This window comes from Mirounga angustirostris, unplaced genomic scaffold, assembly GCF_029215605.1.
Source record: "Mirounga angustirostris isolate CCGP_5_RB_7025 unplaced genomic scaffold, mMirAng1.0.hap1 SCAF_1, whole genome shotgun sequence".
NCBI lineage: Eukaryota > Metazoa > Chordata > Mammalia > Carnivora > Phocidae > Mirounga > Mirounga angustirostris.
The window spans coordinates 206,749,469-206,775,486 of NW_026991709.1; the positions used below are offsets into that span (position 1 = coordinate 206,749,469).

General features: G+C 51.0%; 1 protein-coding gene across 1 annotated transcript in view; it reads left to right on the forward strand.

The window, feature by feature from the left end:
* Positions 1–26,018, forward strand: part of CACNA1A (calcium voltage-gated channel subunit alpha1 A) — a 287,170-nt gene that overhangs the window by 192,013 nt on the left and 69,139 nt on the right. Inside the window, 12 exon segments of the mRNA XM_064569987.1 lie at positions 924–1,039; positions 2,126–2,182; positions 3,249–3,338; positions 9,611–9,820; positions 12,848–12,960; positions 14,135–14,247; positions 14,372–14,503; positions 14,792–14,864; positions 17,047–17,164; positions 17,300–17,367; positions 20,562–20,668; positions 22,371–23,180. Of these exon segments, the coding sequence (XP_064426057.1) occupies positions 924–1,039; positions 2,126–2,182; positions 3,249–3,338; positions 9,611–9,820; positions 12,848–12,960; positions 14,135–14,247; positions 14,372–14,503; positions 14,792–14,864; positions 17,047–17,164; positions 17,300–17,367; positions 20,562–20,668; positions 22,371–23,180 (2,007 nt within the window).

Below are 26,018 nucleotides of genomic sequence, written 5' to 3' on the forward strand. Positions count from 1 at the left end.
AATCCAGCCCAACCGTAGCTCACAACACTGTACCCCTGGCATTGAGCAACCTTCACCCAGAGAAACGGGAGCTTCTTTCCAATGCAGACCTCTCATTCAGAAGTCTTTCCCAACCCACAACCCACCACACAAGAAACTTCTGTAGAGCTTTACTTTTTATAATTTACATTTTTAAAAAAGCCAATAGATTGGGTTCCTTCCTTCCCCTGTTTTCCAAATATACTATATATTTCAGTATACAATCAAATATGCATTTTCATGACACATAGTATCCCTTACCCCCAAGACTGAATGTGGGTTTGGGGTTTGAGGGGCTTGATCATAAATAGGTTTTATTTTTCTCGTCATAAGAAGTCTGGGGGCTGGAATGGTGGCTCCACGGTGCCATCAGGGACTCCGGTTCCTTCTCGCTTTCTACTCTGACATCCTTACCAAGCAGAGGCTTTCAGTCTCATGGATGCCTCATGGTCTTAAGATGGCGGCCACCACACGTTCCAAACATGAAGAGGAGGGAGAGAACAGGAAGGGGAAGGATATATATCAGGCTACCACAGAAATCTTCAGCTTATGTCTCATTGGCCTAACTTAAAAGAGGGCTGAAAATATTCTTCACCCGAGAGTGCAGAGAATCAGAATGGAGTACCCAGCCAGCGATGGTTGGCATGGCATGGTTCTGTGGTTTTACTTTTTTCCTCCAGCTGGGTGCAGTTGTTGGATAATGTGGGAAGCTGGCAGAAATGCCCCCAACCCCTATGGTGTTCTGATCTCCCAGGACACCTGATTCCTCATGTTAAAGTCCACTGCCTGCCCTCTAGGAGTTTCTGAACCCCCAAACACACACACACACGCGCACACACATACACACACACACAGTCCCTAAAATGCTGACAACAGCCAGACCTGGCTCTTTCCTGCTTCTGCAGGGAGTTTGCCAAAGAAAGGGAGCGGGTGGAGAACCGACGGGCTTTTCTGAAGCTCAGGCGGCAGCAACAGATCGAACGAGAGCTCAATGGGTACATGGAGTGGATCTCAAAAGCAGGTGAGGCCCTTTCGTCCCAGGAGCCTCGGAGCACATGGAGGGTCCTGCATGCAGCTCGCAGGTGGGTGAGGGGAGGACCCTAACAGCGGGAGAAAGAGGACCTGGCCTGGTGGCCCCACTTCTCAGCAACAGGAATCTGGAGCAGGGTAGAGAAACTTCCAGGGCGACACCAGGATAGGATGTCACATAATAGCTGAGGAACTTTGGTTGACATCCCAGCTCTGCCACCTCCTAGCCGCGAAGCTCACTTTCCTGCGCTCCAGTCTCCTTGGCTGTTAAACGGAGGTGTGATAGTGTCTCTCTTTGCCGGGCTGTGGGGTATGCGGTAAGATCATCCAAGCTAAGCCACCGAGAAAGAGCAGTGCCCGACACACAGTGGGCACGTGTTTATTGGTTCAGCCATTCAGCAAACGCTTATGGAGCGCCCACTGTGTGTCCGGAACTGTTCTAGACACTGAGGATATGGCAGTGAACAAAAGACCAAATCCCCGCCCTCAAGGCTCCAGCGTTCTACTGAAGGAGACAGAAAATAAACAAGGACATATACTGTTGAGTGCTCCCCAATGCTGAGAAGAAAAATAAAGCAGGGTAGGAAGTGGGAAACAGTTGGAGGAGGTGGGGTGGTCAGAGAGGGTCTCTCTGAGGAGGTGACTTCCGAGCAGACCCGAAGGAAGCCCTATGGATATCTAGCAAAAGGGGTTCTGGACAGAGGGAATAGCAAGTGCAAAGGCCCTGAGGTGGGAACGGTGTTGAGTCATGGCAAGGAAGCCAGTGTGGCCAGAGCAGAATACGTGCAGGGGAAAATGGGAGGAAGCAAGTACCGGGAGGTGACAGGGGCCGAATCAGGCAAGGCCTTATGGGTCACAGTAAGGAAACTGGGTTTTATTTTGAGGGAGGTAGAGGTGGTGTTGGCTCTTACTATTGTTGAAGTGAGGCTGGGAGTCAGGAAGAACAAAGCAGCTGCCACAATCAGCAAGAGGAGAGCGAAGGTGGCCGGGCAGACCCTTCTCCTTCCTGACCCAAGGGAACCCAGCCCAGGAGAGGCCTGCAGGTGCTGGAGCTTAACTATGTGCTCTTCCTCTTCAGAAGAGGTGATCCTCGCCGAGGATGAAACCGATGGGGAACAGAGGCATCCCTTTGATGGTAACTGCTCTGAACCTGGCTCAGGGGTGGGTCCCAGGGGAGAACACAGCAGCCAGTGCTGGGGGGACGGATTGTTTGGTTCTGAGGGGCTTCCAGGGGATGGATGTTCAGAGCCCAGGTGACTCCAAGAACAAACACGAGGTCAGTCAGGACCAGGGAGATACAGGCATGGGGCGAATCTGCTTCTTTGGGGCATTTCAGGACCTTGGTGCAGGCTTTACATTTTCTGACCTGCCCTTTCTGCTTTAACCATGTGCCTCAGTCTTCCTCATTCATAAAATGGGCATGACAGTATTAATACCTACCTCACTGGACAGTTTATGGAGATTGCATTAATGCTTCCAATAGAATGCCTACAACAGTGCCTGGCTCAGAGTCAGCCCCATCTGTGTCGCTAAATAGATCAATAACCAAGAATCCAGCTTACTATTCAAGACAGTTGTCTCACATGTTAGAAATTTGGCTAGACAGAGCAATGACTTTGGATTGAAAAATACCAGGATTGAAAAGGAAGTAAAGGAGCTGGGCTTTATCTGAGTAGATTACAGAATGGGTTTTACTATTTTGTGGGGAGGGGAAGAGATGGACTCATGGGGGTGTCTAAATCATTTTGTTGGAAGTCTGTGCCTGAACTCATTGTCCCCTGGAGAGCTCTTGGGGGAGGAATAGAACCTAAATATTGAGGGAAGGCATCCAGTCTCAGCCTGCCTAGCAAGCATGCTAAAGGTCAAGGGTGGGCCTGCTTTCATAGGAGTCCCTGTATGTCCAGTCCCAGGCATCCCAGAGGGGAGAGGGTGGCTGAGAGCCCAGACTTAGAGTCAGAGCGAACAGGACTTGATTCTCGTCTTTACCCCTGGGGCAAAATCATGTAACCTCCCTGAGCCTCAGTCTCACGTTTCTAAAATGGGCGTACTCTTACTTCCCACCAACCCGGATGACCACGAGGGTTAATTAACCCAACAACATGTAGCAAGTCCCTGGCACCAAGAACCCAAGGACACCGAGGTATGGTCTTGTCTCAAAAAGGGTAACGTCCTTTTCTCTTGCCATGTTTCCATTGTTGGAGCTCTGCGGAGAGCCACCATAAAGAAGAGCAAGACAGACCTGCTCAACCCCGAAGAGGCTGAGGATCAGCTGGCCGACATCGCCTCTGTGGGTGAGTCCCTCCTGCCCCGGCCTGGTGCTCGGCTCTCACTGATCGTGCGAGAGATGGGAGCTGAAGGGCTGGGAACCACGGTCCCTCGATTTGGGTCCCTACTCTGCCCCTTTCTGCCTGTGTGTCCTGGGGCAGATGATGTGATGATGGGAATAACAGCAGTGCCTGTCTCTTAATCCCATTGTGAAAACTTAAACAAAAGAATCTACATTAAGCATTTAGAAGGGTGCCTGGCAGAGAATAAGCTCCCAGTCATGATACTAGGGTTCATTAGTGCTCACTGAGGGGCTGCTGTTATTAGGTGCCAGCTGTGAACAAGACAGGAGCCAAATCCCTACCCACGTGGAGCTTGCAGTCAAGTGCAGGACACGGATGTTGAACAGATAATTACCGAAATAAATCTGTCACGGTAATGGTGCTGCAGAGAAGACACCCCGGGTTTGGCCTGCTCTGGAAGAATGGGGTGTGATCAGGGAAGCCTTCTCAGAGGAGGTGACACTGAAGCTGAAAACTGAAGGATGGGTAGGAGTTCGCTATGGCAGTGAAAGCAGAGAGAGCCATGGGGCAGGCTGTACTCCGTCTGTTGCTGTTGGTTGTCGCCAAGGGCAGGGTTTGAGGGGGAGGGGACATTTACCCTTCCCCTGCTCACCCCTCCTGATTGTGTTGCTTTTGACCTTCTCCGAGTAATGAAAGTGGGAGAGCATCCAGACAGGGGAAATAACACATGACTCTGAGGGGAGAAGGCATTTAACCTGTGTGGTTGGAGGAAGAAAGAGGGGGCAGGAAAAGAGAGACAGGAGGAAAAACTAGAGGCAGAGAAACAAGAAGGTGGGGGGAGCCTGGGTGGCTCAGTCGGTAAAGCATGCATCTCTTGATGTCCAGGTTGTGAGTTCGAGCCTCACGTTGGATGCAGAGATGACTTAAAAATAAAATCTTTTAGGGGAGCCTGGATGACTCAGTCAGCTAAGTGTCCAACTCTTGATTTCAACTCAGGTTCATGAGATGGAGCCCCGCATCAGGGTCTGTGCTGAGCGTGGAACCTGCTTAAGATTCTTTCTCTCCCTCTCCCTCCACCTCTCCGCCCCCCCCCCAAAAAAAAACAGCAGGAAGGAAGGGGAGAAGGGAATTTAACATATACACATAGTTCCAGTCTACAGGCATCATCTATTCTGTACTCTGCTGTTTTCACTCCACCCTAGTTTTTGACCTGAATGCTAAGTTTCAACATCATTCCCACTGCAGTCCCATACTCCATAAGGGTGGCTACACTGTAGTTTGCTTGGCCGTGGCCCTATCATATGGTGTTGGAGTTGTTTCCAATTTTTGCCCCAATGAGAAGCACTGCTGCGAACATGGATGTACAATTACTCCCCCCACCCTTTGGGCGTGTTTCCTTGGGGAATAATTATAGGATCAAAGATATTGGGGCGCCTGGGTGGCTCAGTTGGTTAAGCGACTGCCTTCGGCTCAGGTCATGATCCTGGAGTCCCGGGATCGAGTCCCGCATCGGGCTCCCTGCTCGGCAGGGAGTCTGCTTCTCCCTCTGACCCTCCCCCCTCTCATGCTCTCTCTATCTCATTCTCTCTCTCAAAGAAATAAATAAAATCTTTAAAAAAAAAAAAAAAGATATTGACAGCTTTTCAACTCATTATTCACAGAATCAGTCTGAGTTTCCAAAGCACTGAACCATTTATAAACTTGCCAAGTACTCATACGATCACGGATCCCCCATCCCGGCCACTGCGTATTTCCCCTTTAATTTCCTTTCCCAGTGAAGTAGGTCTGTAATGATACCTTAAAGCTTGTTTTAATTTGCATTTTTAATTTCTAGCCAAAACACTCTTTTCCTTGTAACGATGAACTAGTTCTATTTCAACTTGTGGAATACATCTGTTTCCCTCCTTCCAGCAAGTTCAAGAACGGGAGTGCTCCGTCAGTGTTCTGTGTATTTGATGGGTTCTGTCTGGCCCACACATTTTCCCAATTAGGTTGCTTCCATTTTTTTTTTAATGTTTTGTTGTATTTTGATAGGCAAATATATTTTGTTCATACCACATGTTTTAAATGCCAGGCGCTGAAAAAAAAAAATTGGCATACTCAAGTCAGGATCTCCCCTATGGATAAGATTGGGTACCTGCTCTTAATTGGCAGAGAAATTATTTTTCATCAGTCATTCTAGAAAAGATGGAAAAGTGATACTACCCAGTGTTGGCAAGGATGTGGGGAAATGAGCATTGTCATATGTTGTTGGCAGGCGTGTAATTTGCAGTGTTTCCAGTATATGGTTTGGTATTATTTAATTATGGATGTTTATTTTCTTTGACCTAGCATTTCCACTTCAAAAACATTTCTTCCATGTGTGCAAAAGGCCTATGCCTCTTCTCAACAGTGTTGTTTCTGGTGTTCAAAAAAGTGAAAACCAGAGGTGCACCTGGCTGGCTCCGTCAGTAGAGCATGTGGCTCTTGATCTCAGGGTCGTGAGTTCAAGCCCCACATTGGGTGTAGAGCTTACTTAAAAATAAAATATTTTTTTAAAAAGTGAAAACCACAGGATGCCTGGGTGGCTCAGTCAGTTAAGCGTCTGCCTTTGGCTCAGGTCGTGATCCTGGGGTCCTGGGATCGAGCCCCATGTCAGGCCCCCTGCCCAGTGGGAAGTCTGCTTCTCCATCTCCTACAGCTCCCCCTTGTTCGTGTTCTCTCTCGCGCGCTCTCTCTTTCTCTGCCTCTCAAATAAATAAATAAAATATTTTTTTAAAAAGTGAAAACCAGGGGGCGCCTGGGTGGCTCAGTCGTTAAGCGTCTGCCTTCGGCTCGGGTCATGATCCCAGGGTCCTGGGATCGAGCCCCGCATCAGGCTCCCTGCTCCGTGGGAGGCCTGCTTCTCCCTCTCCCACTCCCCCTGCTTGTGTTCCCTCTCTTGCTGTCTCGCTCTCTGTCAAATAAATAAAGAAAATATTTTTTAAAATAAATAAATAAATAAAAAATAAAAAGTGAAAACCAGAAACAACCCACGTGCCCAGAAATGGGGACATGACTAAAGAAATTACAGTATTTATACATGATGGACTATTATGCAGCCAGGAAAAAGAACAGGGTTGCTACTGGCATGGAAAAATGTTTGAAATCAATTTCTCAATGAAAAAAAGCAAGTTGCACAGCATTATGTAAAATTTATGATCCCATTTTAAGAACAATATTAAGTATAGCTACTTAAAAATGTGGAAATTAGAGGATTAAAAGGGATTTTCACTTTCTGTGTGACATTTTTCTAAAATGTACGAATTAGTGACAGGCATTACTTTTGAAATAAAAAAAAGTAATTACATGAGTTATAAGTTTAAGTTACTTAAAAGCGACAAAGTCTAATTATGAGGAATCTAATGGCTGGCTGTATGGGCAGGGAGGAATTTGGTGGAAAAGCAAAGCTTCACGAAGAAGTTTTTAAACTGGGCTTTATGCAGAACGGGGTGCGTGCATCCATTTATGAGGGCTGCCATGTTATAATACCACAAACTGGGTGGCTTAAAACAACAGAAATCTATTTTCTCACAGTTCTGGAGGCCAGAAGTCCAAACTAAAATCAAGGTATTGGCAGGGCCGTGCTGGCTCTGAAAGCTTCCAAGGAGAACGTGTTCCCTGCCCCGCACAGCTTCTGGGGGTGGTGGCGATCCTCGGCTTCTGTGTGCCTCACTCAGTCTATGCTTCTGTCGCCACATGGTCTTCCTGTGCACCTGTGTGGCTCCTCTCTTATAAGGACACCAGTCATGGGATTTAAGACCCACCCTAATCAAGTGTGACCTCATCTTACCTTGATTACAGCCGCAAAGACCCTACTTCCAAGTAAAGTCATATTCACGGGTACTGGGTGTTAGGAGTTCAGCACGTCTCTCTGAGGGACACAGTTCAACCCACAACTTAGGCAAGACCTATTTCCATTTACAGAGAATTTTAAGGACCTGTCAATTGCCCCAAATCCCCAGATTAAACCTGGGTGGTGACAGACTACCATCCTCACCAGAGAACATTCTAGACTGCTACTAGCCACCTATAGCTCTTGATCCCTTGAGTATAGCTGGTGTGAACCAAGATGTGCTTCATTCTAACACATCAGATTTGGAAGTTCTAGTACCAAAAAAAAAAAAAGTGTAAACCATCTCTTTAACATATATCTATACTGATGCTATGTTGAAATGATAATACTTTGGATCTGTTGGGTTTCATAAAGTTTCTTATTAAAATATTTTTAAGATCTAAAGATTGCCTGCAATTACAATTCCAGACCACAGAGAAAAATCAGAGATGAGGATGGGTCAAGGTGGAGCATGAAATACAACACAGATGAGAATACACAGCTAATACGGGCCTAGCATGTAGTAGGTGTTCAATTAACATTTGCTTCTCTTTCCCTTCCCCAAGAGTGCTGTGCTTGAGGGATGTGCTTCCAGGCCAGTGATCAGGAAAGACTTGCTCCATAAGTTGGCACATGAACCAGATCCTCGTTGTATCTCTTGGGGTTACAGTATAAGCTTATCATGGCCAATAAGCATAATGTGCCAGCATCATGCTAAAGTGTATTCCCCCCCACAGCCCTGCAAGGTGGGAAGTGTGGTTGTCCCCAGTTTACAGATGGAGACACTGGAGCCCCAAGATGCAAGGTGACTTGCCCAAGTTCATTTGGTGGTTGGTGATAGAACCAGCTTTTCAGGGTGCCTCCAGCAAAAGTAGGGGTGGGAGCCTCCTGCCCAGTGACTGAGCTCTACCCCAACTCTCTCTCTCTCCTTCTCTCCCTCCTTCTCCCCATGGAGCATCCCAACCTGACCTGAGACCTTCGAAAGTCTCATTCCTCTCTGTCATGCCCTGTGGATGCTTGTGGGTCTGGGCACATCTTTGGGAGCTACAGAGACCAGGGCCAGAAATGCCCCAAGTGGGAAGGACCATGAGGAGCCACGTTGGGGTTCTCAATGCCTGTGAGGTCAGGCAGGTGATAGGCATGAGAGAGGTATCCAGCTACAAGGCCTGGCCAGCTGCTGCTGAGCAGGAGTGTGTTTAGAAATTTGTGAATAGGGAGAAAGTGGCATCCTGCGAGATGTCTGCTGTGTCCAGTGCCTGGCTGGTGGGATGGGGTTGATGCACAAGCTGGATGGACGAATGAGTGACTGGACAAATCAGCTAATGGATGCATGAGTCAATGAACAAGCCAGTGAACAGGTGAAAGAGTGAATGAGCCAAAGAACAATAAACACCTGAGCACCTGAATAGGGTCCCCTCCCTCCTCTGCTCAAACCTCCGTAGTCCCCATCTCATTCAGAACAAAAGCCCAGGTTCTCCCCACAGCCCATGAAGCCCTGCTTGTCCCACACTGTCCCCTCCCTGTCCTCACCAACTCCTTCTCTCTCCCTCAGCCACTCCACTCCGGCCATACTGGTTTCTGGATGCCATTCCCCAAATATGCCAGGCAGGCATATTTCTGCCTCAAGACCTGTTAACTCTTCCTACAAAACTGAGATGACTTAGGTCAACACCTTCACCTTGACCACTTGACTTAATATGGCAGTCTGCCCCATGGTCCCTTCTGGGGCTCTCCATCCCCTTACACTACTTTTTCTTTTTCCCAAAGTTCTTTGTAACTTGCATCACACTATTAATTTACTTTTTTATTATATTTGCTGTCTCTCTCCCCAAATGGAGATTGGGCCCAGAAAGGCAGGGCTCTGTCTGTTAACTGGTGTATCCTGAACACCTAGAATAGAGTCTGGCACACAGTAGATGTTCCTCAAGTAAAAGTATATGCAGGCAGATTCCTTGGTGGCTCATTCCTTGGTGGTCATGCCTGAAGTGAAGTGTCCATGGAAACTAGGGTCCTATTCACACCTCTTCCTGGAGGCCTCCCAAGCATGCAGCATGCAGCTCTGCTGCTTGGCCCTGCACCAAGGGTCCTGAGCTCCTTCCTCATTCCCCCTGTGGCATGACCCCCAGAATCATCAGATGTGGCCAGGAGAGGGAGACACAGAAAGTTGACTCCATCAGTGGAGAGCCATCTGCCTCCCCACTGACATCCAGAACTTTCATTGGTTGTTTCCAATACTATTATTTTTGCCTTCTTGTAAGCTCCGTCTCTGGAAGGCTAAGCCCTGGGTCATGTTGGTTCCCTCGGGCCAGAGGGCTCACCAGGGAGGCTAATGGATCCCCTGGCCCGATTCCATGCCCGGGCCGCCCATCAGTTAATTTCCTCCACAGGAACACCCTGACATTCTCTATCCTTTCCTTGGCAGGGTCTCCCTTCGCCCGAGCCAGCATTAAAAGTGCCAAGCTGGAGAACTCGACTTTTTTTCACAAAAAGGAGAGGAGGATGCGTTTCTACATCCGCCGCATGGTCAAAACTCAGGCCTTCTACTGGACTGTGCTCAGTCTGGTAGCCCTCAACACGCTGTGTGTTGCTATTGTTCACTACAACCAGCCCGAGTGGCTCTCCGACTTCCTCTGTGAGTACCACCCGGCCCTGCACCCACCCGCTCCCCAATCCCTTCCTCACACCCTTTTCCCTTCCCCTCCTCTGGTGGTGTGTGTTCCTTCCTTGGCTCTTGTTGAATCTGTCCTTTCATTTGGGTGGGTCTGTAACAGCTACCACAACAACAGAGCCCATCTTCTTTGGGCCTGGGGGCTGGAAGCTGGAATTCAGGCCACCAAATACTACTGTGATGCTTTTTTAAGAGAGAGGCATAGGGACACTGGTGAAAGGGGCGTTGGAAGAGAGACAGAAAAGGGTAGAGACCACAAAACAGCCAGATAGAGACAGAAACACACATCTAATTAATGGGTGTATCTCTGAGGATGTTAAAATAAGTAATTTGTGGTTGAGAGATGGGGATGCTTTAGGAACAAAGAGTGGCCCTTATGTTGTCTCCATTTTCTCTGCTCATTTCTGACACTCCTGGCTTCTCCCCTCTTCTTTCAAACCTTCTGCTTTTCCCCCCTTTCCTCTCTTGCTCTTTTTGACTTCCTTAAACCTGGAATTCATTTCTAGAAGATCTCCTCCAACAAGTGTGAGGACATCTTGCTCCCTCAGTGGGTACCAGGACCCCTAAGGCTTTGCCCTTCTGGGCCTATTCCCAGATTCCAGGAGTTAGCATAAGATAGTATCAAAGTTGATGGCCAGGTGAGGGTGAGGAGAAGCAGTGAAAGGTAGGGAGACTTCTAACCAGTATTTAAAAAATAAAGAGCTCTGAGAAATCAACAAGAGTAGTGTCTGGGCAGTGAGGAAGGCAAGTCCATGCCCGGGCTCTGGCTTGTGGGCCCCAAGTGAAGATTTCCCTCAACCTTTTTGCCTGATGGCTGCCCTCCTCCTGCATGTACTGGGTTTATCTGACTTAGGTCTGTGGCTTCTTTCCCCTTCTGACCTCTTTTGGAATTGACCCAGACAGCCAGTGGAGATAGTCGAGTCTTCAGCCTGGAGAGGCCCAGGAGCCTGGTCCAGGTCATTGTTTCCTTGTAACCTTCCTTGTTCTCGGTCACATTGGTTGACCCCCCTCAGGACACCCCCCAGGGACCAGCTCTCCTTCTGACCTAGTTCCAAACTTAGTAATTGCATTTGGTCCCCCTGGAGTCTTACAAATGAGGACTCTATACTTCTTGTCTTAACCTCCTCTTGTAGTCTATTTTTAATCTCCCATATTCTCTGCACTAATCACTTTGCTCTGTCTGTCCTGGTTCAGGAACAGGGGGTTGGGACTTCCTGCCCTGGGCCTCTGTGTCTGTAAAGGTCCTTTAATTATCCCCAGTTGAGAAAACTGAGACACAGAAAGGTTAAGTAACTTGCCCAGGGTCACACAGCTAGTAAGTGACAAAGCCAGGATTTGAACCTAGAATCCAAGCTGTGTCTGATGACAGATCCCTTCCCTGGTCACCAGGTGACCTGGATTCTCAATGTCTGCACTGCTCCTAACTCATCATGTGACCCTGGACAAGTCACTCCCATCATCCACCAATCGAAAGCATCTTCATTTATAAAGCACCCTTTTATCTTATTTGCCACTAAGAAATAAAGCAGTGCTACCATCTTACACTGAGACATGTCAATTTTAAGATACACCCCAAAGTGTGTGTCTTGGAATCAGTGAAGTGTGGTAGTTTCCCAGGGTCTCAAATTTCTCATCTGGAAATCGGAGTTGATGGCCCTGAAAGTTCTTCCAGACCCACCAGGGCTACAGACAATTCTCTCAGGTCTTGTGCATTGCCAGCTATCAGGTTCCCATGGTAACTGGGAAGCAAGCATCTCAGAAACTCTTAAGTACTCCCAGAGTTGTTTCTGGTGGTTCTTAGAATACACCAGATGTTATAGACAGATTTCCCTTGCTGATATTTTGGCCTGACGATCCTAGAGACCTTGGTTTCCTTCAGATACTAGGAGCTCCCTGGAGTCCAAAAAACTAAGGGGAAGTTTCAATCAGGAATGAATGCGAAGGACCTTGACAGTTCAAACCATCTCTTAAAAGAATGATTTAATAAACACCCTTGACTTTCAAACAGAATTAGTTATGTGACCAAAATTGACATTCTTGGAAGTTTTGAGTCCTCCGTCTTCCTTTCTATATGTTTTCTTCCCCTGAGACACCCTCCATATCCCCGCTTCCCATCCAGGGGTGAATATCCATACCCTTCCTGATGACTCATCTTCCTACCCCACCAAGAAAGCTCTCTCAGAAAAGGTCCTGAAATTAGCCATGCCTTTGCTGTAGCAGACAAATACCCTTATGTTACCTCTCCCCAAGGCATTTACCATTATGCTTTCTCATCAAAGGACAGGAATGCTTTATCTTGTTGAAGACTTTTAGACATCAGCAAGACAGGATTTTGCCAGGGGACCTCAGATAGGTTTTCCAAGTTGGGAGAAAAGCTGTACCTTAGATGGGTTGCCCCTGAATCTCCAGCTAAGTCCCTGACACAAGGATTACTAAGAGGACACCATTATGATTTCTATTTCTATTTTTCCTTTCAAGCTCAGGCATATAAAAGTGGATTAATCATCATTCTTAGATTGTGATACACTGGCATCCTGGGGCCATTGGCTATTTTGTTAGTTAGCCAGTTAGTTTGTTAGTGCATTAGTTTTAAAAACATGGTAAGCACCCAGGAACCCACCAGCCAACACAAAACCTGGGTCCTTGGCCATGACCCACGTCCAGCCCTTCTCACTGAACCAGGGCAAAAACTACAAGGGGGAGAGCCAGGGAACTTTTCCTCACTCCTTTTTAAGATCGGTCAGGGGTCGGTGGGTTGGAGGGTGGGGGGCCATTGTTGTTCCTCCCCTTTAATAGAGGAGAAACTGAGGCCCATGGAAAGGAAGCCTTGAATAATCTTTGGCCAAGGCCACCAATAACTCTCCTCTCTCCCTGCCTCCCCAGGCCAGAGCAGGACGGGATTGCTATTAACAGGAAAGTCAGAGCCACCTGGAACTATCCCCACCCCACAAACTTAACCTCCTCTCCGTTTCCCCCCCTCTCCCCTTCTAGACTATGCAGAATTCATTTTCTTAGGACTCTTTATGTCCGAAATGTTTATAAAAATGTACGGGCTTGGGACACGGCCTTACTTCCACTCTTCCTTCAACTGCTTTGACTGTGGGGTAAGTGTTCTGGTTGGTAAGGAGTTCATTTCTCCAGCTCTTGCCTAGCATGGCTAAGGCCTGGGGACATCAGAAAGGGAACAATAGGGGTCACCCCTGGATGCAAGAGACTCAGCCAAATGTGGAAGGAATGAGAGGGCCATCCCAAATATTGGTGAGGATGCAGAGCTCCAGGGAAGTGTGCAGACCCTCCTTTGCAGGGGGATTTGGCGATTCCCCTGCTTGGGCTTCATGCAAGAGCAACTCACAAGAATGCCCTGAGTGGCTTTGTTTGTAATAGCCCAAACCAAACGACCCAACATCCCTTTGCAGTAGCACGGATAAATAAGTTGTGACATAGCTATATAATGGAATTCTCCACAGCGATGAGAAGCAACCAACAACAGCCCCACCTAACAACTGGATGAATCTCACCTGCATGATAATTGCACAAAAGAGGCAGACACTGACAAAAATCAGTCCGTACAGCATCTTTCTGCTGATGGAAGTTCAAATGGATAAAACTAAACCATATTGGCTAGGGATGATGCTTGAAAACTTTAAAAAGGCAAGGACCTCGAAAACATTATGCTAAGTGAAAGAAGCCAGACCCAAAAGGTCACATACTGCATATTTCCATTTAAATGAAACGTCCAGAACAGGCAAATCCATAGAGACCGGAAACAGATTAGTGGTTACTGGGGCGGTGGGGGGTTGGGGGACAGTGCTCATGGGGTCGGGCTCTCTTTTGGGGGTGATGAAAATATTTTGGAACTGGAGAGAGGTGAAGGTCACACAACGCTGCGAATGTGCTAAATGCCACTGAGATGCATGCTTCAAATGGTTAGTTTTGTCTTACGTGAATTTCACTTAATTTTTTAAAAATGCAAGGAAATGGTTATTACAAAATTCAGGATGATGGTTATCTCTAGGGGTCCCTTGAGGCTTCCAGGATGTTGACATGTCTTATTTCTTGATGGAGGTGGCAGTTACATGGATCTTCACTTTGCAGCTACACATTTCAGGAATTCTTTGCTCGGCGTGACTTACCATTCAATTTTAAGAAAGGGATGGGAGGAGTCTGAGACCCTCATCCTGCTTCCATTTGACGGCAGCTGGGTTGGATCCCTGCAAGGCTCAGAGCCAGGGCATGTTTTCCAGGTCTCTGGACACGAGACCAGGTTCTCTGTTCTAGGTTATCATTGGGAGCATCTTCGAGGTCATTTGGGCTGTCATAAAACCCGGCACATCCTTTGGAATCAGCGTGTTACGAGCCCTCAGGTTATTGCGTATTTTCAAAGTCACAAAGTAAGTCCTTGGAGTTCCCTGGCATCCCAGCAGGGGTGAGGATGGGGACCAGGTTGGAACCACCTCCAGCACCTCCAGCACGCCCGGCCTGACCACCCCTCCTCCACCCGGCCTCTGTTGGCAGGTACTGGGCATCTCTCAGGAACCTGGTCGTCTCTCTTCTCAACTCCATGAAATCTATCATTAGCCTGTTGTTCCTCCTTTTCCTGTTCATCGTTGTCTTCGCCCTTTTGGGAATGCAACTCTTTGGTGGCCAGTAAGTGCTCAGCAGATTCCCCGACTTCTGCTTCCCTGGGGTCAAGTGCCCCCGGACCCAGGTCCAGTGCATCCAGAGACCCACGCTCACCTGCATCCCGCAGACCACCCTTCCTCATGGCCCGGACGCCCAGTGCACTCACCCAGAAGGGCGGGGCCCTGGGTACCAGTCAGGGTTTCTTCTGAGGAACAGAGATGCTGGAGATGTTGCCCTGGAAACTGGATGCTGAGCCAAGCCCTCAGAGCACCCGGGCGGGGCCAATGTGAAATGCCTATGTCCTCCCTGCAGGTTTAATTTTGATGAAGGGACTCCGCCTACCAACTTCGACACATTTCCAGCAGCAATAATGACGGTGTTTCAGGTACAGTCTTCACCCGGCCCCTTGGGTGGATGCCCCTTAGTGTCAAAGATTAAAGGGCCCATTCAGCGTATGAGGGGCTTCCTTAAATCCCTCTTTCTCTGCTTTGTCTTGCCCTTCTGTTTTAAAATACAGGTTTTATAATTAATTCAGGTATGGTGAGGCCAACAGATCAGTAGATAACTGCCATTGGAAAGACAGTTTGTTATACTTGCAGATCCCAAGAGAGGGAGTCATGCATGCCACGCAGGGCCACACGGGGAAGAACCAGGGTGGGTCAGGAGGCAAAGGGAGGGGGTACACGAGCACAAGGCTTTGACTGTGGTTTCTGCAGGAAGGATCAGCAAGGAAGGCAGGCTAAGCAGATTCAGAATTGGCTAGTTTGAAGGATCTCAGTGGGCTCTGGGCATCAGGGCTGTCTCGGGTTGGCTGATACCTGCCCTGAGTGCCTAGGGCAGGGGATTTTGGGCTCTGAGTGTAAGAGCCTATAGAGCAGGTGGTTGGGAGTGCAGGCTCTGGATTGGTTGGTTTGCATTTGAAAAGTGTGCGCACAAGGCAAGTTGTTTACTATTTGTAGAAATTAGCTGGCCCTAACTCCTTCCACAGTTAGCAAGCCCCAGCTGCCCCATGTCAAAGTATCAGAATAGAGAAAATAAAAGACATGATTGCTACACCCACCCTCCCCAGATTGGAAGACACACTGATCCCCCATTCTTTTTTTTTTTTTTAAGTTTTTATTTATTTATTTGAGAGAGAGAATGAGAGAGCACATGAGAGAGGGGAGGGTCAGAGGGAGAAGCAGACTCCCCGCCGAGCAGGGAGCCCGATGCGGGACTCGATCCCGGGACTCCAGGATCATGACCTGAGCCGAAGGCAGTCGCTTAACCAACTGAGCCACCCAGGCACCCCTGATCCCCCATTCTAAGGCAAAATAGACCTTGGGTGGTCTCCCCAAAGCAACTTCTGCACCTATGTGGACATATGCCCTGAGGTTTGGACCTGACCTTGCTCAGGACCACCAGAGCCTTTCTGGTGAGTTCTGTCTCTTTGGGGTGAGGGGGACAAGGGAGTTTATGGAAAATGTGACTTCACTCTCTCCCTCTCCTGGGAGGGTAATTTCTAAATGAGACCGCCTAGACCAGGGGCTGGGAAGGGAAACCACCCATGAAGTTCTGAGCCCCCACATACATGATTGCTAATAGTTGTAATCACCACCCATATATCTTTAGCACAGGGCTTCTTGTCCGAGAGGGATTCTGTCCCCCAAGGACGCTTACTTGGAAGTTCTGGAAGCGTCACTGGGTGGAGGCCAGGGCTGTTGCTCAGCACCCCACAGTGCATAGGACGGCGCCACCACAGAGAGTGACCCGGCCCCAAATGTCAGCAGTGCCGAGGCTGAGAAACCTGCATTAACGGATTGACATTTTTGGAGTTCTTTCACATTTACTTTATCCTTGTGAAAATATTACAAAGGAGGGAAGCTGGACTTTTTTTTTCCCGATGAGCACGCCTGTCCCCTTAGTGCATCCCATAAGCATCGGGGCAACTTATATTTGCCGGCGCCTGCATCCCTGTGCCTGAGGCGTCCTCTGGTCACTGGCTCCCGCCCTGCCCCCAGGCTCAGCAGTCCAGAAGGACCAGTGAATATGTGGCTTAAGCAACAGAGCTCGGGAGGCTGGAAGTCCATGACCGGTGTGCTCACCGGGTCGGTTCCTGGGTAGGACTCTCTTCCTGGTTTATGGATGGCCACCTCCTTACCCGGCACAGAGAGAGAGACAGACCACGTTCTCTGGTGTCTGTTCTTAGAAGGAAAGGCGCCGATCCCATCCCGAGAGACCCACCAGCATGGGTCCCATCCCCAAATACTGTCACATGAGGGTTGAGAGCTTCAAGCAATGAATTTAAGGGGTACATCTCCATCTGTAGCAAATCCCCGTATCATACCATGGAAGACAGAGTTGCAGAAAGATTTGTGACCCCACCAGCGTCACCTTTTCCTAGAAGCCAGACTGAGGGCCCCTCAGGGCAGGGCTGGCCCTTCCCACTCACAAACGAGGCAAGACCCCCCTCCCCCAGACAAGGGCCCAGGAAGAGCGGCCTTGGGCAGGTTCCAGCCCCACAGCTGCGTCTCCGTGGGGCCCGTGGCTGAGAGGGGTTGGCTGTGTGTTTCTCCGTCCCCTTTCAGATCCTGACGGGCGAAGACTGGAACGAGGTCATGTATGATGGCATTAAGTCTCAGGGGGGCGTGCAGGGCGGCATGGTGTTCTCCATCTACTTCATCGTGCTGACGCTCTTCGGGAACTGTATCCTCCATGGGGGAGGTGGGGCAGGCCTGGGCGGCTGGCGGAGCCGATGCGGGGGGCGGCAAGGGAGGGTCCGGGAGGCCCCGGTAGCCAGGGTCCGAGTGGCGGTGCTTTCCCTGACTCCAGCGCCTGCAGACACCCTCCTGAACGTGTTTTTAGCCATCGCGGTGGATAATTTGGCCAACGCCCAGGAGCTCACCAAGGTGGAGTTGGTGGGAGAACGTTTCTCCCTGTGGCAAAGTTACCACCTGCTCTTGGCAGATCAGGACTGGGCTGGGGGTGGGGGGTGGGGAAAGGGTTAGAGCTTTTGCCCAGAATGCACCGGGCCAGGGAGGAGGCACCCCTTCCCCCTGAAACAGACTGTCCCTGACCAAGCGGATTCCAGAGCAGAGGAGGTGGGAGGTGGTAAGGCAGAGGGGCTGCCACAGGGACCAGGTGGCAGACCCCACCGGAGTGCCCATTTATAGGGACTAGGCAGCATCAAAGACCTCCAAGGAATGGTGGAGTCCCCAGGCTAGCAGGCATTGTCACCACCCTCGAGCTGAGAGGATGGGACAGACGGGGTATAACCTGCACAGGGTCCGGAGGCTCCATGCGTGGCCCCATGAGCTTGGGAGCTGGCAGGACTTCGCCTCCAAGTGGCAGCAGTAAAGAATTAGGTGATGCTCACGGTGCCAGGCATTGCTGCCATCTCCCTTTTGCAGAAGGGGAAACTGAGGCTCAGAAAGGCAAAGTCACTGGCCCCAGATGGTAGGATAATAGCAGGTACTATTTATAACATCACACAGTGCACAGGCACTCAACACGGTTCTTGCTATACAGTAAGTGCTCAATAAAGGGAGCCTGCATCGGTCACTAGGCACGACCTGGCCCTAGAGCTTTTTCATTGGACAGAGCTGGTAAAAGAAAGCCTGAGAACCCAGGCCTGACAAGCTCCAGAACCTGAGTTCTTTACCTACAGGCTCTGCTGGCTTTCACTGGAGCTCCAGCTGAGCAGGAAAAGATACAAAGTAAAAACCACAGTGAAAGAGATGGGGATTTAGTGTTCTCCCCATTACACAGATGGGAAAGCTGAGGTCCAGAGAGGTTAAGTGACCTTGCCACATAACTAGGAGCTGAAAGAGCAGAGATGTGATCCCCTCAAGAAGCAGAAATGAGAGAAGAGCTGAGGACAATGAAGTCAGGAGATAATTTGGGAGAGGGGGCCGAGAACCATCCACGCGAGAAGCCCAGTTATCACTCCTGTCAGTGATGTTGAATTACCCAGGCAAAACTTGCTGGCAGACGCCCCTTTGAGCAGCCTTGAACTCCCTGGGACTCAGGTCCAGCTCAGCTAGGCACAGAGGAGGCAACATTTCTTTCAGTCCCACAGCTCACCTCCCTGGGATAGCCCATGAACAGGGCCGCGGGGAATGGTTATGCAGGTTGTACATTGCGCAAAGGAAGCTGGGCACATTTTCTTGCAATTTGAGAGGAGGGTGTTGGGAAACAGCCCCATCGCATTAAGAGAACATGTGCAGAGTCTTCCTGTCAGCCCAGGAGGGCCAGGCCTAGGGCATCCCTCCGCTTCACGGGCCCATCTCCCGAGCCTCGAGGTGTTGAACCAAACTGAGTGGACGCTGCCAAAGCCTCCATCTGCTGGCCCTGGCAGGAGGGACGGAGAGTTTCCTGGGCTCCGCTCCGACTCAGGGGAAACGGAAGTCTCTGCTACCCCAAGCACACGGCCCCAGGCCTAGTCACCATGGAGCCCGCTGGCTCCAGGGGCTGATCCAACCGTGTGCTCATCCAAGTTCCAGGAACCCATCCTCAGAGGCTGTCACCGGGGAGACGGTGCGCCAGGAGGGTGGGAGAAGGGGAAGGAGAGAGGCAAGATCATCTATGAAGGATGGACATTCTCCTCCAGACCCATATTGTTTCCTTCATTTATTCTACAAGCATTTCTTGAGCGTTTCATACAAGGCAGGTACCCTGCTTCGCCCCTAGTGTCTTTTCATCTCATTGAATCTTCACAGAAACCCTGAGAAGTAAGTTCTCTGAGCCCCACTTTACAGACTGTGTCATTCATCCAAAAGCATTTATTGAGCACCTACTGTGAGCATGCTGGTCTAGGAGCCAAGGACACGGCCATGAACAGAATAGGCAGAAATATCTGCCCTCGTGGGGCTGACATTCCAGTGGGAGAGAAAGACGAGAAATAAATATGTCAGATGGAGAGAAGAGCAAGGGAAGGAAAGTCGGGGAGAGTGGAAATTTTAGGTGAGGATGGTGAGGCCCCGAGATGTGAGGCAACTCGCCTGACATCAGCAGTAAACGGAGGAGCTGAGATTTGAGGCCAGGTAGGTCTAGAACCTGTGATCTTCGCCACGTTAGCTGCTGCTTGAACTTGACCCATGCTTGATACTCACCCGGGCGCAGATTCTAGGGCCCAGACCCGGGCTCTCGCAGGGGGCTGGGAGTCTGCATTTGCAGTGATGCTAAGGCAGGTGGTCCAGGGACTGGGCTCTGAGAAATGCTGAGTGAGGTGCCAAGGAGGAAGGGAGGTCTTATGAGAAGGGCGGCCGGCTGGGTCCCACCTCCGTGTTGTCACTGGCAGAGTGTCCTGATCTGAGCATTTCCGAGGTGGTAAGGTTGCTGCTCACCCCAGAGATCCCAGCGCAGGGGGAGAGGTGCCCTGCCATGGCACGACTCTTCTTATGGGTGGGTTCCTCTCTGGCCATTTCTTTCTCGTTGCTTTTTCTTTGCTTTTTCTTTGTTGGCTTTTCTGTTTTACGAATGAGGCCCCGCATGAAGGCTGAAGAAGGATTTAAAGCCCCAAAACATCTTTTTCTGTATGTATTTTTAAAACCTCTTCCCCCATCCTCCTCCTCTCTGAACCTACCCAGCTGAGAATATAAGCTCTCCTGAATTCCCCCTCTGGAGGCTGTTGGCAGTGCACGGGATGGGCCAGGGGACGCCAGTTTTTTTTTTCTTCTGCACGTGGGGGCTAGTCAGTGTTTTTGAAAAGTCTTGGTTCAGAGAGCACAACCCAGAAGGTGAAGTGAGAGGAAAATCCCTGCATTGATTTCCAGCTCATTGAGACAGGGCGCAGACAAATCTCCACTGTGGGAGAGGAAGAGAGTCTTTTTTTTTCCTTTTGTTTTCTTTCTGGCTGTGTGCTAAAATAGGGTTAATAGTGAGCTGGATATCGAGGCTGCATATAAAGGGGGTAGCAGTGCACTTGACCGACATTGGGCACCTGTTCCCACCTGCAGGCCTCGGCTCTGGTCGGTCAACACCCAGGCCACACAGGTGCTTATGAATATTCCCCATGTTGCCCCTTATTAGCAATAGGGTCCAAGGTGAGCCTCCAAGGCCTACTCCATGTTTTGTGAACGGGGGACTCCCATGTGTCTTTTAGGATGAGCAAGAAGAAGAAGAAGCAGCCAACCAGAAACTCGCTCTACAGAAAGCCAAGGAGGTGGCAGAAGTGAGTCCTCTGTCAGCGGCCAACATGTCCATCGCCGTGTAAGTGCTCCCAACTCCAGATTGCTCCTCAGCCTGTACCCCCTCTCCGGCAACTATCTGGGGGCAGGAAGCAGTCCCGAAGAGAGTTGAGCTTTAGGATGAAGTACTTCTGCTCTCCCACCACCTTTTACTTGATAAATAGTTAATAAGCACCTCCTGTGTGCCCAGCCCTGTTCTAGCTGCTAGGGATGCAGGATTAAGAAGAGGCTAAGGAGTGTACGAAGAGCTAGAGCTGGAGAGAGTTGGGCTTTTAAATAAAGTTGTCAGGGATGGCCTTACTGAGAAGGTTATGATAAGACCTGAAGGAGGTGAGGGAGGAGCCATGGGGGGATCTGAGGGAAGAGCATACCAGGCAGCAGGAACAGCGTATACCAAGGCCCTGAGGCAGGAATGTGCCTGCTGTGTTTAGGGAACATGAAGGAGGCCATTGTGACTGAAATAGAGGAAGGGAGGGAGGAGAGCGGGAGGAAGTGAAGACAGACAGGTGACAAACAGATCTTGTGGGTCATGGGCGGGACTCAGACATTTGCTCTGAGTCAGGTGGAAGCTATGGAGGGTTCTTGAGCACAGGAAGGACAAGACCTGACTCGGGTGTTCATGGCCCTCTGGTAGCTGTCCGGGGAACAGACTGTGGGGAGCAAGGGTGGAAGTCAGGGGACCAGGCTGGAGAAAAACTACACTGGTCCATGCAAAAGAGACAGTGGGACTGGAGTAGGGTGATGGATGTAGCTGAATTCTAGACAGATCATAAAGATAGAGCAGACAGAGTTTGCTGGTGAAGCAGAGGTGGTGAGGTGGTGGGAGCTGAGGTGTCTTGATTAAAGGGACATTCGTTGACACTGATATTCGGAATGGTGTCTGCGTCGGATGTCCCAGGGATTTTGCACACTGTGAGGCAGCGCATCACGTGACAGTGGGGAGGGGGCTTTCTTTGCCAAAGTGGAAGGAGGTGGCTGTGAAAGGGGAGCCCAGGAAAACACATAATCTGACAGTCTGTGGAAGGTGATGATCTGTATAAAACTATCAATGCACACAGAAATCCTGGAAAAGTCTATCCTCCGGGCTGGGCTCCACCTGGCCAACACGCCAGCAGCGGCCCTGTGGGTAAACAGGCAACCGTGGATAAAGAGGCGCTGCCCCCCCAGACTCCCAAGCACCCACCCCGGCTCTCCCTGGGACCACCCAGACCTCCCGTGACCCAGAACTGAAGGCTCATGCAGGCACCGTGGACGATTCCAGAACCTGCTCCAGGCCAATGTTCATTATGACTGGCTGTCTCAGAGGTTAAAATAGTTTGAAGGTCAAGGCTACATCCCCCAGGGGGTCATGTGCTACAATATGCAAAGAGTAGAGAAGACAACAGGGACGCCCATCTGGGCTGAGACCTCCGCCATTAGACAAAATATGCAGTCAGACTGAGACACCTCACTGGATTGAGACACCCACCTGGGCCAAGGCACTTGCTAGGCCAGGATGTCCAGCCAAGTTAAGTTTTCTGCACAGGCTGAGACACCTGGTTGGGCGGAGATACCCAAGCCAGGCCAAGATACCCTTCTGAGCTTCCATGTGCCCTGGACCAAGACCACCTGGGTTGAGATGCCCCCTAGGCTGAGACTCCCGTTAGTCGGAGCGCCCTGAGCAGGCCACAGTGCCCCCCGGGGGGGGGGGGGGGGGCTCTGAGCCCTGCACCCTCCCCTTGCAGGAAGGAGCAACAGAAGAACCAGAAGCCCACCAAGTCGGTGTGGGAGCAGCGCACGAGCGAGATGCGGAAGCAGAACTTGCTGGCCAGCCGGGAGGCCCTGTACAACGAGATGGACCCGGACGAGCGCTGGAAGGCCGCCTACGCCCGGCACCTGCGGCCGGACATGAAGACCCACCTGGACCGGCCGCTGGTGGTCGACCCCCAGGAGAACCGCAACAACAACACCAACAAGAGCCGGGCGGCCGAGCCCACGGTGGACCAGCGCCTCGGCCAGCAGCGGGCCGAGGACTTGCTCAGGAAACAGGCCCGCTACCACGACCGGGCCCGCGACCCCAGCGGCTCGGCGGGCCTGGACCCCCGCAGGCCCTGGGCGGGCAGCCCCGAGGCCGAGCTGAGCCGCGAGGGCCCTTACGGCCGCGAGTCGGACCACCCCGCCCGCGAGGGCAGCCTGGAGCAGCCGGGCTTCTGGGAGGGCGAGGCCGAGCGGGGCAAGGCCGGGGACCCCCACCGCAGGCACGCGCACCGCCAGGGCGGCAGCAGGGAGAGCCGGAGCAGCTCGCCCCGCACGGGCGCCGACGGGGAGCCGCGCCGCCACCGCGTCCACCGCAGGCCGGCCGACGACGGCGCGGAGGACAAGGCCGAGCGGAGGCCCCGGCACCGCGAGGGCAGCCGGCCGGCGCGGGGCGGCGACGGCGACGGCGACGGGCCCGACGGCGGCGAGCGGAGGCGGCGGCACCGGCACGGCCCCCCGGCCACGTACGAGGCGGACGCGCGGAGGGAGGACAGGGAGCGCCGGCACCGGAGGAGGAAGTAAGTGGGGGGGAGGGGGGAGGGGGGAGGGGGGAGGGGAGGGGTGGGGGAGGAGGGTCTCTAGGCTGTGGCCGGTGACAAGAGCGCTAATAATGCTAAGCGCCAACGTGGCGCCTGCGGGGTAGCCCGCACCTGCTGAGCGTCTCAGCCTTCTGCGGCAGACCCCACCGTCACGGATGGGGAACCGCGGCGCGGAGCGGCTGGCCCAGGGCCGCCCGGGTACGAAGTGCCCTGAACCTAGGCCGTCCGTCTGCGCTGGCCGCCAGAGGCTGCAGGCTCACCATCTCGCCCTTGCGCGTCTCAGGGAAAAGCTGTGAGAAATCCCTGCTCCCCACCCCCACCCCCCCACCGAATTCTTCAGCTCTTCCATGTACTTGCTGTGTGACCTTGGGCAAGTGACTTCACATCTCTGGGCCTCAGTTTTCGCAGTCTGTATAGTAGAGATGGGGGGATCAAACTGGGTCATTGCTGGAATTCAAAGAGATGATTCCAGCAAAAGGCCCGGAGAAGAGCCGAGGACACCGAAGTGCTTGGTAAATGTAGACCGTTTTTAGCTGTTAATGAGTCAACCATCTTTTTTACCTGAGGGCTGTTCCTGAGGGATTTGAAAAGCCACTGGAGGCCCTCAGAATTGAATTGAGAGCAGGGCTGAGGCTTTTGGAGGCTTCTTCCAGGGCAGCGCCCTACCCAGTAGGAAACAGCATCCTTGTTTTCTTAATATTTTGCAACAGTCCTGTAGTAATTCTAGGTATAGGAGCCCAACCGTGTTGAAACAGACATTGTTCTTATATTCAATGACGTCCTGTTAGTCTTTGTTTATATCGCCACGAGGGCATCATCTTGATTTCTTAATGACGTGTTTAAGTGGCTCTGCTATATGACATGACATAGGCACTAGGCCAGCACTTACCAAAATTGAATGTGTACGTGAATCCCCAGGGACCTCATTAAAATACAGATTCTAAATCAGTGGGTCTCGGGTGCAGCTTGAGATTCTGCATTTCTCAGGAGCTCCCAGGTGAGACTGATGCTGGTCCGGGGACCACACTTTGAGTAAGGAGGGTCTAGAGGGCAGAGTGAAGTGACGCAGGGCCCTTTGTGCAGAGGCACCGTGAATGGGACAGCTCCCGATGCTGGCTGGCTTCAGGTGGGGCAACTCAGGTGACACGAGGGAGTTGCCACCAGTGTTGAGATTTTCCAAACTGGAGAACACCTCTTGCCGAAGTTCCTTACAAAATAGAGTCTAGTCTTCCTTTAATGTGCCTAGTAGTTGCATTCTGGGAAAATGGGGTGTGTATTTAAAACATACAAGGGGTGTCTGGGTGGCTCAGTCCGTTAAGTGTCCAACTCTTGGTTTCAGCTCAGGTCATGATCTCAGGGTTGTGAGATCGAGCCCCACATCAGGCTCTCTGCTCAGTGAGGAGTCTGCTCAAGATTCTCTCTCTCCCTCCCCCTGTGCCCAGGGCAGGGTCCCAAAAGGAACAATCTGAAAAGGGAGTAGAGTGTTCTAGGCTAAGAACAGCATGTGCAAAGGCCCTGAGGTAGATCGGAAGGAGGCCGGTTTGCAGTTTGGAGGGTGAGGAGAGAGTGGCAGACAAAGAAATGGAAGGGACAGTGATGGGTCAGCAGGACCTTGAATCCTCTAAGGGCAAGGAGAAGCCACAGAAAGGATGTTTAGGTGGAATACAGTGCTTAGAACATGACTCGATAATTAAGGACCCGTGATTCACCAGCGCTGTTCTTCTCACTACTGCTAGTATTGCTATTATTGTCATCCTTGTTGTTACATGACTCCTGTGATTGAAGGAGGCCGAGTGACAGGGACGGAATGTCAGCACAGCCTGGTGGTGAAGGGCAAGAACTCTGGAGCCGGAGGTCACACTCCTGCCGGTCACCTCTCGCCTGTGTGCCTTGTAGTGTGTCCCTTCCCCTCTGTGCACCTCTGTTGGCTCATCTGTAAAGTGGGGATGAGAGTGGTACCTACCGCCTAGGGTAAGCGGAAGGTTCAACTGAGTTAATGTATGTAAAGTGCTTTGAATCATGCCTGGCGTATAAAAGTACTCGGTGAATGTTAACTGTTATCACTGTGAAGATTATTACTACGTACTCAATATATGCTAACTATGTGTAGTAATGGTAACAGCAAGCTTTCAGGAAGTATTAGCTATTACTATTATTATTATCACTCACACTGTTAAGATTCTCTCATAGAAGCACCAGGATGGCTCAGTGGGTTAAGCGTCCAGCTCTTGTTTTCGGCTCAGGTCATGATCTCGAGGTCGTGAGATCAAGCCCCGTGTCAGGCTCTCCGCTCAGCATAGAGTCTGCTCGAGATTCTCTCTCTCCCTCTGTCCCACCCCCACCTCTCTCCCTCCCTCTCTAAAAAAAATTTTTTTTTTTCTCATCGACAGACATAAAAAAAAACAACTTTAAATCCATAGCCTTTAGAGTGACCACTCCAGCTCCTTTCTTTCACAGATGGGGAAACTGAGGCCCAGAGGAGGAAGGGATTTTCTCCAAGGGCAGCCGGCTGATAGCAGCAGTGTGATAAGAATGCAGCTTTCCCGAATCCCACAGGTGGCCCCTGCCCCCCCTCCCCACGGCCACCCCCAGACCTGCACCAGGAGGGCTCTGCTATTCCCTTGGTAATGGACGCACCAGATGCCCTGGCCAAGGGAGGCTTTATTCTCCTGGCTTATGAAAATGTTCTAATGCTCGTTGGAAATAAAACACGAGGATTCAGACACTTCTAGAGAAAAAAAAAATCCAAGACGAGGCATTCATCTGCTTTAAAAAAAAATAGCCAAGAGAAAACTTTATTCACGAATATAATATACT